Source organism: Micropterus salmoides, unplaced genomic scaffold (assembly GCF_014851395.1).
Source record: "Micropterus salmoides isolate LMB-PRFRI ecotype aquatic unplaced genomic scaffold, ASM1485139v1 Ms_hic_scaffold_17, whole genome shotgun sequence".
In the NCBI taxonomy this organism is placed as follows: Eukaryota; Metazoa; Chordata; class Actinopteri; order Centrarchiformes; family Centrarchidae; genus Micropterus; species Micropterus salmoides.
In genome coordinates, this window is record NW_024040817.1 from 13,200,188 (window position 1) to 13,212,359 (window position 12,172).

The following is a 12,172-nucleotide window of genomic DNA, read 5'->3' on the forward strand; positions in this document are numbered from 1 at the left end:
GTCTACTCAGATATTTGTTGAAATTAAAATATATGGTTGCATGCCAATCATTACTAGTCTATTCTCCGGGCTTTCTGACAGAGAAATCATTTGAGGACATCATGTATGAGGGGGAAAACGGATGCGCTGAAATGTCACGCAAGGAGAGAAATGCGTGGTTTCTTTGTTGGACTAACGGGATGTTCCAGACCAGCACAGAGCTTGTGCATTTCCTCAGTCCGGGCTGTCGCTTTAAGACAACGATATCTTTGTGTCTGATTAATTCAATGTACGGCGACGCGTTAGTAGAGAAACCTTATTAGACGTCCAGCCGCACAGAGAGAAAGAGGAGAAATAGTAGATAGACCTGCGCGCTGGAGGACAACTGGGTTGGCTTCTAAGTTATTATTAACATCAAAGCGTGGGTGCTTTTTTTCTTTAAAGATGAAGACATCTTGAGGATGGGTTGCACACATTTGCAGTAAAAAGTCTGCATCATCGCGCACGAAAGAGATTTTTTTTTTCACCGTCGGCTGGAGTTAAAACACATCCGATCACAAGGAGGAGGACCGAAGATTGGAAGGCATGTCGTCGGAAAAACACGGTGAGATGTTTTAATTGTGTTAAATGTGGCGTATTTTGAAACCTAATTGGTAGTCTAATTGAGCCACTTCTTAACCCCCTCTGAGATGTTGGGGGAAAAGGCTGTTTTTATATGGACATTTGTTTGATCCGTGGATACATATCAAGCTGACGAGATCCTTTTTTCTGTCATCTGCATCTCCAGCGCTTTTTCTATAGGATGATGCACCGCCGAGTGGGTGCAGCCTGAGTGGGGGGGGGGGGACCCACCATAGGGCCTCATGTTATGTCCATGATGCTCAATAGAGAGTTATTAAAAATGACATTATCAGACTTTATATTATTACATTTGTAGCCCATCTTAAGTCAGGATGTTATTCATTTTTTGCTTTACAGTTTAAGGACTTGTATTGTTTGTAGAAGAGGCTACTTTACAATTTATTATGGGGTTATTTTCCCTGTGTGTCTCATTATTATCATCGTTAAGCGCAGACCTACGTACATCTCTCCTGACTATAGACATTGTGGGCGTCCTCTGCGCATGCACGTCTTCACTTGCGCGTGGTCAACAGCCTTAATTAATAATCCTCAACGTCTAGTACACACAAAAACACATTGGTCTCGTCTTTCCGGATTTTTCTTCCATTCTTTTAGGATGTTAACGCGCCAACTACTGACGGAGCTCAAACACCGGGAGAGCCTTTACAGTAAAAAGAAAAAAGGATAAAGGTCCTCGTGAAACGCACAAAGTTGCCACTGATACTGTAAAAGGCAGACTGTACAGTAGTCTGCCGTTTGGGCTGTAGGTACACGTGACATAATCCACGGATTCATTGATACTAATAAAAAAAAACAGTGTGCTATAATGCTATTTATGAGGATGCACACCATTGTTTACCAATTGAAATCATGCAGGGATGTGACGTTCAAATGCAAATATCACATGACTAACACTGGGTCAGGAATGATTTTGGTTCATGTAAACTCAGCAATGCTCAGTATTATGACTGAAATAATCACAATCAGCTTAATAAGGTTGATTATGTGCTTAATGTACTTACACACAGAACAATTTACAGGAATAGAGGCCTACTGTTAAAAACAAGGACAACAAAGTTGAACAAAGATAGGAAAAAACAACTATTTAACACAATATATATATACTAACAATATCTATATAGGCCAACAATGACTAACACCATTTGCCCTCTTTCCTACTTTGTTGGCCTTCTGCAACTGCTGCACAACAATTGCTCTGGATAAATAAACTTCTATCATACAATGTCACACACTGGCCAGTTTATTAGGTACACGTTTTCAACTGCTAATCACTTGGCAGCAACTCAGTGCTTTTCAACATGTAGACATGGTTGAGACGATCTGCTAAAGTTCAAACCGAGCATCAGAATGGGGAAGAAAGGGGATTTAATGACTTGATCACTGCATGGTTGTTGGTGCCAGACAGGCGGATTTGAGTATTTCAGAAGCTGCTGATCTACTGGGGATTTTCACACACGATCATCTCTGGGGTTTCCAGAGAAGGATGAGGAAAAAGAGAAAATATCTAGAGAGCGGCTATTCTCAAGGTGAAAAGGCCTTGGTATGCAGAATACCATCTCTGATGCAAAACACATTGAACCTTGAAGCAGATGGGCTACAGCAGCAGAAGACTATATCGGACAGTACAAGATTTGATTTCAGCTGCAACATTCAGATGATAAAGTCAGAATTTGGCGAAAACAACATGAAAGCATGGATCCATCCTACCTTGTATCAATGGTTCAGGCTGGTGGTGGTGTAATGGTGTGGGGGATATTTTCTTGGCACACACTGGCACACAATATTGTTGCTGACCATGTCCATCCCTTCTTATGGTATGATAACTTGTATGTTGTGCCCAATTTTTAAACTCTTAACTACTCATTCCTACTTTTAGAAACTCCATTCATATATCAAAATGTTCCACATCTTCCAAATATTCTGGCCATTATTCAACTTTTCAAATCCCATTTTGAAATATTCAATTATATATATTAGGAGTCAATGGAAAAAACCTTCAGCCTCACTCATGTTCAACCTCTTCCCACTCATTCATACATTCACATAGAAACTTCATTCAAACCTTAAATCTTCCACAGCCCTTTGGACTTTCTCTCATAATTATTATAATTTTTTTTATAGTTTTCATGCTTTTTACACAGTCACAGATAAAAATGTATGCAATTTTCAGACCTGAGATTTTACATAGACTACAGAGGAGCTGTAAAATCGTACTTATTATTTTATCATTATTAAAAATCTTCTCTTAAACCTACACGATTTCCACTCCACATACATTCATTTATACATAAAAACTTAGGAACATTTGTGCCGGTCACAGACATGGAACGATGGAATCAGCTGAAGTGACAGCAGTGACAGCCAGCTGTCACATAGACTTCCATTTTAACTGAGGCAGGAATTTTCAGTGGCAGAAATGGTGACATTTCTAACCTTCTCTCATTCACGTTTTTTAAACTAGGGCAATAAGCGTTAAAGTCTTTGAGCTTGAACCAGGAGTATGACAGGTGCGCCTCAGCTAAAATCTCTGTAAAACCATGTTAGAGTCACAAAGCAGTTACCATCACCATGGCAACCTTTTGACTGCGGTTGGGATCACAGCTGATTTAGATTAGCTAATTAGTGCAGTTTGAAACACACAGATATGCAGTACTGACTCCTGTATCATTCATACATTATGAGTTTTGTTCAAATCCAATTCATATTAATTAGACCATTTCCAACTTTTCCAAGTCTTCGCATTCATTCAGCTGCTTCTTTATATAATGTTGAGCCAGCAATGCAGTTTAGCTCCCAGATATTTGTCAAGTTCCTAGCTTACATAATGTTTTGCAGCCCATTCCCACTTTCCTAACGGTTCATAGTTCTTCCTTCACTTCACTTCTTTTTATACTCTTATCTACCCATTCATACTTTCAGCGAAAAACTCCATTCAAACTTGGATTCACATCTTTCCTACATGATTCTTATTATTATATAAATTATTATTAAGTTATTTATATTTTTACTTTTTCACTTCCCACAAATTATACACATAAAAATTCAACATTGGGATTATGACAACCACAACTTTGATTAGAAACTACTTATTTAACAATTAACATGTACTAACATTATGACTAGAACTTGATTAATAGTGACTATAAGTCCTCTTCTTACTTGATAGTGAGTAGTGAAAGGTTCATCTCAGTAAAATTAAATTATAAACTTGCTGCTCTTGTCTTAAAAACAAAGTGAAGGGGCAAAAAGCAAATGTTAAATTACCTCTAAAAACACACATTTTTGTCATTTAACTACCGATTAATAAGATCTAATATCTGTTAATAACATTGATCCATGGTCAGCTAAGGCACCACATAACTAGTTTTTTTGTATGTATTTTGCCTATTTCTTCCGTTTACTTGACAAATTTTAGATTCATCTTCCTTCAACTTCAAATAGAGAAACACCAATGTATATTTTTCTCTTCGTCACATCGTAACCTTTTAAAGGTTTCCCTTCCGCCGTGCTCGCTCCTTTCCCCTCTGTCTGTTTCTGGTCCAGTTCCTGCTTGTGACAGAGTTTGGGACTGTTACGTAAAAGCCGGTCCCCGAGCACAAGTCGTCATTCCTCATCACTCACGCTGCTCCTTTACCCCGACTGCCTCCTGCTCTCCTCCTTCTGTCCTATCAAACCCTCACTCCGCCATCCTCACCTCCATCTATCTCCATCCCTCTTCCTCCTCCCTCCTCATGTCCCTGTCAGAATGCATTACCGTACCCTCGGCCACATCCCCACTGTGAAAACACGACACCCCATCAGTCTTTTCCAATGTTAAGCAAACGCAAAGGGAGCAGAGGTGTGAGCGCAAAATGTTCAGATGACCAAAAGCAAATTGATGCTTCAGACAGGCCATGAGAGCACCAAGTTCTCTGTCTTCAAAATGTCACATTTCTAACTACTAATAAACATAATTTTTGAAGGGAGAAGGAGAGAAAAGGGCATTTCTTCTCTTGGAGGTGAAAATGTCAATCACTGTCATCATTAGCACACAGACTGCACGGGTTTCCTTCTGCACTTTGAAGCCGCTGAAGAGCTGTGGTCTGTGTAATTGTTTTCCCCCTCATCAACAGTGAGATAAGACATATCACATTGAACATGCGGACAAATGTGCTGTAACAATGCTTGTGTTAGATAACAAGCCCTCAGTCTTACATCTGTCTCTTTTATTGTTCTTCCTCTGCCTTTTCTATTTGTGATTCCTCTCCTACCTGTTTTTTTCCTCATCTTTTTCTTGCTCTCTTCTCCTCTCAGGTCTCGATGACTCTGGACGTCAGACCATGCAGCCTCCTCCGTACCTCCCTGGCCCGCAAGACCCTAACGTACCCCAACACCCTAACATGCAGCCTGCACCGGGCACCCAACCCAACTACCCTCCTCCGCCTCCTCCTCCGGGCTCAAACGGATACCTACAAGAAACCCAGTTCCACTGCGGTCCGATGGGATCCCAGGGGCCCCCGCAGGGCTACACAGTCCAGACCCAGGGCCCCGGAGGCACCATGGCTCACCCCCCTGTAGGATACCTCCACCCTGGCTACCCGCTTCAGCTACAGCCCTGCACAGCTTATGTACCCATCTACCCTATGGCATCGGTGAGTCAGAGACAAGTGCTGTTTAAAGATTTCACAGGTCTGACATCAGGCTGCTGCATTACACCAGACTGTTCAAAATTGAATAGACTGTACATTTCTTTCCACCTCATATTATGGATAATACATTTACAGATTAGATGGATAAATAAGTATACAGTAGAATATTCATTAAATAGATTAATTCTACACATTCTTGCATTTTAGCTAATTAGCATTACTTGTCCCTAGATTTGCTTTTCTAAAAATTTAATTTACATTGCATTAAATAATATTTTGTGTACGAGCACAAGGCTTTTTGATTAGTTCAAAGGGCACTTCATTGGGTGGTATAAAGGTAACAGGAAAGGCAACATGTATTTGAATGAGAGGTCATTCAAGGTGATTTATTTTATTTTTGCAGCTCTGAGGCTAAAAAACCCCCAAAAACCTTTAAGAGTGGCTGATGAAATGGCATCAATAACTTTTAGTAAAGTTAATGTCCTTGAGATCCAACATGTTTCCAAATGTGTGCTTTTTTACTTGTGAAATACTAGAGAGTTGAGCCTAATAAAATGAGAACATCTGGGGTGTCTTAGTGGCCTAAGGGTTAAGGTGCTGACATGGTTCGCATCCATTATAATTGCACATCTCTGGAGCAACTAGGAGTTTAGTGTCTTGCTCAGGGACACATTGGTGGATGTCATGGTTCCTGTCGCTCTCTCTTTGTACAATATAATTGATTTTTGAATTACACTACACATTAGTGGATAAAGCCACCGATATCCTAAAGTAAACTGAAAGTAGGCCCCAAAATGTGATTGTGAGTCATCCAACAAATGAAAGTGCTTTTGTGCTATCACTCTCTCACCACAAAGTGTACTAAATTAAAACTAGAGCTGAGTTTCAGGTGTAGCTGAGGAGCTACAGAGGAGTTCAGGGGGATTGGACCCAAAATGCAGACAGACACGAGGAATGAAGAACCAAACAGGGATTTATTGGCAGAACTTAACTCACGGGAATGGTTGGCAGTCCAGAAACTCAACTAAGTTCCACACATTGAAACTCCATGAAAGAAAACACTGGATGCAAAAATACACTTGCACATGCTAGTGACTGAACTCTAAACAATGAACCAACAATTAGAGGAGTGACAGGGCAACCTAAATCCACAGGGAAGTGTGAACATAACGAACTAACGAGTTAATCAAGGGAAACCAGAAAGTAGAATCAAGGAAACAAAAGGGGCAGAGCACTTCTAAATCAAACAGGAAAGAAAGCATAAATCAAGGAGTGTGGCAAAATATGCACTGTAGCGTGCTCATCTTGGAGACTGGCTGCAATCTCACAAATGAATCATAGCTTTTTAGACATTTCCTGACACACTGCTGTTAAAGCTCAGACATGCACGACTCTTTTAATACGTGCAACATAACACTGTCCTGCACTTTCACTGTGTCACCTTGTTCCTATTTCTTTTATATGGAAAGTGCTTTGTAAGCTGCTCAACAAAAGCCCTACTGTTTTAAAAAGCACCAGTACTTACTCTCTGTCTTCTTCTCTCCCTCTGGTCAGGGTCAAACCTACTTGCCAGCCACTAACGGCCATCCAGGGATCCCGCCGGGCCAGATTCATCCCATGCAAATGCCACCCAGCATTACCCTAATGGACCGTCGACCGCCACACGACTACCTGCCCATCGCCGTGCTCACCACCGTCTGCTGCTTCTGGCCAACAGGCATCATTGCCATCATCAAAGCAGTGCAGGTTAATGCCAGTGTATAATATCTTTTGATCTTTGAGTTTTATTAACATAATGTTGCCTTTGCCAGGTGCTTTGTAATGTAAATGACTCCTGAAGTCATTTTTGTACTTTTTAGAATTTTACTTCTAGTATGCAGAAAGGTTAGATACTATACACCTCACTTATCATTGTCGCATTAAGATAATTAAGAAACAACCTTGTAGTGGTCACAAATTGACGGAGTGGTTTTTAGCCAGACTAGCAATATTGCTGTAGGAATGGCAGCGTCATTTGGGCCACCACCTTGGTCTAGACTGAAACATCTTAACATCAATATTGTACAGACAATAATGGTTCCCAAGAGGATGAATTCTACTGACTTTGGTGATCCTCTGACTCTTCCTCTAGCATCATCACAAGCTTGAAATTTGTGTTTTTGAGTAAAATGTCTTAACAATTATACGATGAATTGCCATACAAATTGGTACACACACACACACACACACACACACACACACACACACACATTCATGTCCCTCTCAGGATAAATTGGAATAACTCAAAATTTCCTTGTGTCCAAATATCTGCAAGACAAAAAACTTCCCATCAGCCTCAGCTGTACAATGTTAGTAATACTTAGCAAATGATACCACACTAACATGCTAAACTGAGATGGAGAACATGGTAAACTTTAAACCTACTCAACACCGACAACTTTTTTGCATTGTCATTTAGAACATGTTAGCATGCTTACATTCACATGTAGCTGAAAGTACCACTGTGCCTAAGTTACGCCTCACAGAGCACCTAGCAGGCTGTAAACTCTTAAGCTGATGATACACGGGGCAACTTTTTGGGCAATGTTGCTGGGCAATGTTGCTGGTGGCAAGTTCGACTATGCTTTGAACAGATAGCGGTGGTGCGGGTAGGGTGGCGGAGTAATAGGGGAAGGGCATTACGGTAGTAATCTTCACTCATTACCATTGACAGCCCTGTACCATTGCTCTAAAAGTTGCTCCGTGTATCATGAGCTTTACAGAGGAACTGCATACTAAATTCATAAACATAATCATGTAGATACTTGTTGGCATATTATATTAATTCAGGTGAATTTTTCCAACAAAATTCATATTGTCTGGGGGGAAAAACACCTAATTAGCCTGAAAGTTTGGCTCAGGCGAATTTTCTGGCCCCTCCCTGACCTGAGGTCTATTACGTATGTTGAAATATGTTTTTAATACTTTTAAATGATGCAGCATGAGAAGAAAACTGCCACTGCAAATGTCAGGAGTTATATTACACATTAAAAAGTTAATTTATCTTCAGTGCACCGTCATTATGCCTAAAGTATAGTTTACTTTTTTAAAAGCCCTTTACTGATGCTATTTAACATACAAGTTTTAGAAACTTCAGAAATGTAAAGGCTCAGTATAGTTGCTTTCAAACCTCATGATGCCTGTTGTTTGCCTCTCCAATGGCAGACTGTGCTGACCAACACGCACACATCAGACCACATTATGTAAGGACACCATTGTCGGTGCAATGGGATAGAATGGATTTTTTCCTCTGGGCCTGCTCAGCTGGCTTTGAGTTGAGTTGAACTGACAAGGCATGGACCCACCGGTATGAGCTGTATATGTTGTTATAGGGTGTTAATGTTGTGGAGTGGCCTCTTTCTGCACATTCAGGCTGTGCTGCAGTAAAATCGATCAGTGTTGTTTTAGACTCTCTCTCCTGCTCCCACTCGTGCATCTTCTTGTTATATAACACACATTTTAATTTCTCCTCTCTCCCACACACCCATCCCCTCCCTCCTGCATCACTTAGGTGCGTACGGCGATAGCCAGAGGGGACATGGTGACGGCGGAAATAGCCTCCCGCGAGGCGCGCAACTTCTCCTTCATCAGCCTGGCTGTTGGCATTGCCTCCATTGTGCTGTGCACCATCCTCACCGTGGTAATCATCATTGCCTCGCAGCACCATGATGACGACTGGGAGCCGTAACTCCGTGCAGTGTCTGACAGATGGGAAATCATGGCATATATTAGCTAGCTAACTACTCTCAATCGTTTGGAGGAAATAGGAGCACTGAAAATGCACACAAACTGCTACTGCATTGCTGGCCCTCTGTGTACAGCTACACACACACAGCTCTGACCTAACCTGCTGCCATCAAACACACACCGATGACCAAAAAGAGCTAATCACAGATGATGTTCAAACGTTACGTACAAGCAGCTGTCAAATGAGGTCCAGTATTGCTGTTAGCACAGCTGGCGCTTAATATTTACCCTCAGATAAGAGCTGCAAGAGCGGCTCCTTGCATTAACAATTCATTTGATGCTGATTAATTCATACGGATGATGTAGTTAGATGAGAGGATAGGTCACTGTGTGTTTCAGTTTTACATATTCCAATGACAAAATCTACCAAATGGGCCCACACAAATTCATTTTTAGGACATTTAAATGCATATTTTTGTTTTACAAGTACAAGTATACCTGTGTGTTTTTCTTTAAAAACAAAAAAAACCACCATGTTGAAACAGTGTTGATTTACAGAATAGTATTATTGCTGATGCACTTGGATAAGAGACTGTAAAACTGATTTAAAGTGTTGGGGGTGTGATCAATACACATTTAACACACCAAATGGAGACTGGACTGACATAACAGAGAGTCTAATGTAACCAAACACAGAGTATTTATTTGAGATCGTATGTTTACGTGTTACATGGACATTTTAGCTGGATGAGATGGTACATAACTTGTGAATTATATGTTTGTCAGTGTATTTAAAATATGTTATTTATTAATTTATTCAATATCTACCCATGCATTGACTTTATCTGCTATAATTTACAGTATATCAGTAGTTTATTGCAGCTATCTGAAACTTTGAAATTGGCTTAAATTTGATATCTGATGATGATGATGTTGCACTTTGTAGTAATCAGATAAAATGACGCTGCTGCTTACATTCATAGTTCTTATAGTGCATGATGAATATAAATTTAAGCTAAAATAGCTTTTGTCCCAGCTGTTTGTGGGGATATTTCCTAAAATGTCTACAAGTGTGTGGTACAGTATTTTTCAAAATGTCGAACAAGCTACCGTCAAAACAAAAAAAGGAGGCAATTTAGATATTATATTAGATAAGTATTTGAATTTTAGGTTTACAAATATTGTTTTTGCAAGTATTTTAGAAGTGTATTAAGCCTAGTTTGTGTTGCACATCACTTCCCTCTTTAATCAATCAGACAATGTACATGAAACTTTAGTGCAACATCACACTTATGAGGCAACATAACCCTGCATGTCATCCTCAGTTTGTTTCCATTTGTCTTAAATATTGAGGTTAGATGTGCGCTGTGAGCTCCTATAACTTTGTTTCACTATTGTAAGAGTGAGTCAGGGTTCAGTGTGGTTTCCATAATGTAGCGTAGCTCTAAGCAGCAGGTGTACTGTTGTTTGTAAGAGCTGTAACATTACAGTATGAACTATTATGTGACGTTACAGGGGTTATGGGAGCGCTGAAAATGAATGTTTCCGATAGGAGAGAGAGAAAACATTATAATGACTATACTGTGTAGTAGCACTTTCCGCTCTATGAAATCTTTCCTCTCGTCCCCTCTCTTTTTGTCTTTCTCCTGTCCACATGAGTTATTGGACCTATAAATATTCCCCTTTCTTCTGTTGGTCCCTATGATGATGCTATTTTTAAAAACAATTATACAGAGATATTAAAAATTATGAAAATTATGTTTGGTGACAATGAACACGAATAGTCAATATAAATACAGTTTATTCTGTAGTTTATATATTCTTATTCTTATTATTTATTGCATTTTATCATCTCCAATGTATGATATTAAGTACATTAAACACATCTGGGCCCATATTTATCAAACTTGTAAAAAATAACAGTTAAAAATGCTCCGAAAATCACATGTATCTTCAGAGCAGAATTAACAAATCAGAGACAAGGATTTACCAAACAACTGCCTTATTGCACCTCATTGTCGTTTTTTACACTTTGGTCTTTGTATGTATTTAAAAAAGGAGAGAAATATTGTGTTAATTAGTAAGTTTTAGAGGTGCTAGTAGGTGGATTTTATTACCGTTGGACATACCCAGACTTTCCCTGCTGTTGCTAAGCTAACCAGCTTCTGGCTGTAGTAAGCGTGGTATCGATCTTCTCACTTAACTCTCACATAAATAAGCCATTTATTTAATTGAGTAAAAGTGAAGGATTTATACTTTTACACTTGATCCCTAAATTTCACTTTTGTGTTTGATAAATACAGGCCCTGTCCTTATATTGACACAATGATTTTAAGTGTTAGAAGAGTAAATGAAGCACAGTGCTGTTTAATATTATTATTGTACAGACGGCTCTGACAGTGAGTGTGTGTCTACTGAATAGAGTCACTAGCATATCTAGTTTACATGCTGCATCTCCCTGTGTGCTTTCTGATAGGACTCTTCTGTGCTCAGCAACATGAATCGTAGCTGTTCACTACACAGCTGGGAGATGTGTTCCTTATTTTGTTTTCTGTTCTTTTCTTTTTTTTTTTGAGCTTGTAAATGCCATGGGTTGCTTGTTCAAAGAGCCAAAAAATTACCTGTGTTCATGTGGTTCTCTTGGGGTTTATTATTCTAATTATGTTCATGGCTGTGTTGCACATGCATTGGTTGTTTCTGACTTCAGTTGTTTGAGTAATGAATAAAAGAATAATTTTGGGATGTGAACGATAAGTTGGTGTAGGCAGCGTCTCATTCTTCGGGTTTGTTTTTTCACCTCTCAGTCTCTCTGTGGTCTTTCCTCCTCTCCCCTCATCACTAAGGTGCTATTTATAGTTGCCCTGGTTTTCTCCCTCTCTGTCTCTCTTTTTCCTCTCTCTGTCACAACATGAACTACAGTATCTCTCACTATCACTATCTGTTGTGTTTGATCACATAAGGGTTTGTACTTTGCAGCTGCTCTTTTTTTATACGTTATGCTGCCAATTGTTTTCATGCCTCATCTGAACCAAATAAAAATAATCATGCATTCCTATCCGGTCAGCTTATATTGTACAAATCCAAATTTAAGCCTACTACAACATTTATGGTCCCCAGAGGATAAATCCTAATGACTTCTAGTGACTGCCTAACATTTATAGGTTTCAGTCAAATGTCTCAACAACTATTAGATGGAT

General features: G+C 39.6%; 1 protein-coding gene across 1 annotated transcript; it reads left to right on the plus strand.

The window, feature by feature from the left end:
• Positions 1-107: 107 nt before the first annotated feature.
• prrt1 (proline-rich transmembrane protein 1) lies at positions 108-11,729 on the plus strand. Its single transcript, XM_038725112.1, has 4 exons — positions 108-583; positions 4,915-5,252; positions 6,804-6,995; positions 8,800-11,729. Exons 1-4 carry the CDS (start codon positions 565-567, stop codon positions 8,974-8,976), a joined length of 726 nt encoding a protein of 241 aa, XP_038581040.1. The 5' UTR covers positions 108-564; the 3' UTR covers positions 8,977-11,729.
• Positions 11,730-12,172: the final 443 nt, after the last annotated feature.

What these genes read in the sequence shown, in the direction of transcription:
- prrt1 (XM_038725112.1), top strand. An exon ending in CCATCTACCCTATGGCATCG is followed by an intron (nt 5,253 to 6,803) that starts GTGAGTCAGAGA and finishes CCCTCTGGTCAG; the next exon opens with GGTCAAACCTACTTGCCAGC. An exon ending in CCATCATCAAAGCAGTGCAG is followed by an intron (nt 6,996 to 8,799) that starts GTTAATGCCAGT and finishes TGCATCACTTAG; the next exon opens with GTGCGTACGGCGATAGCCAG.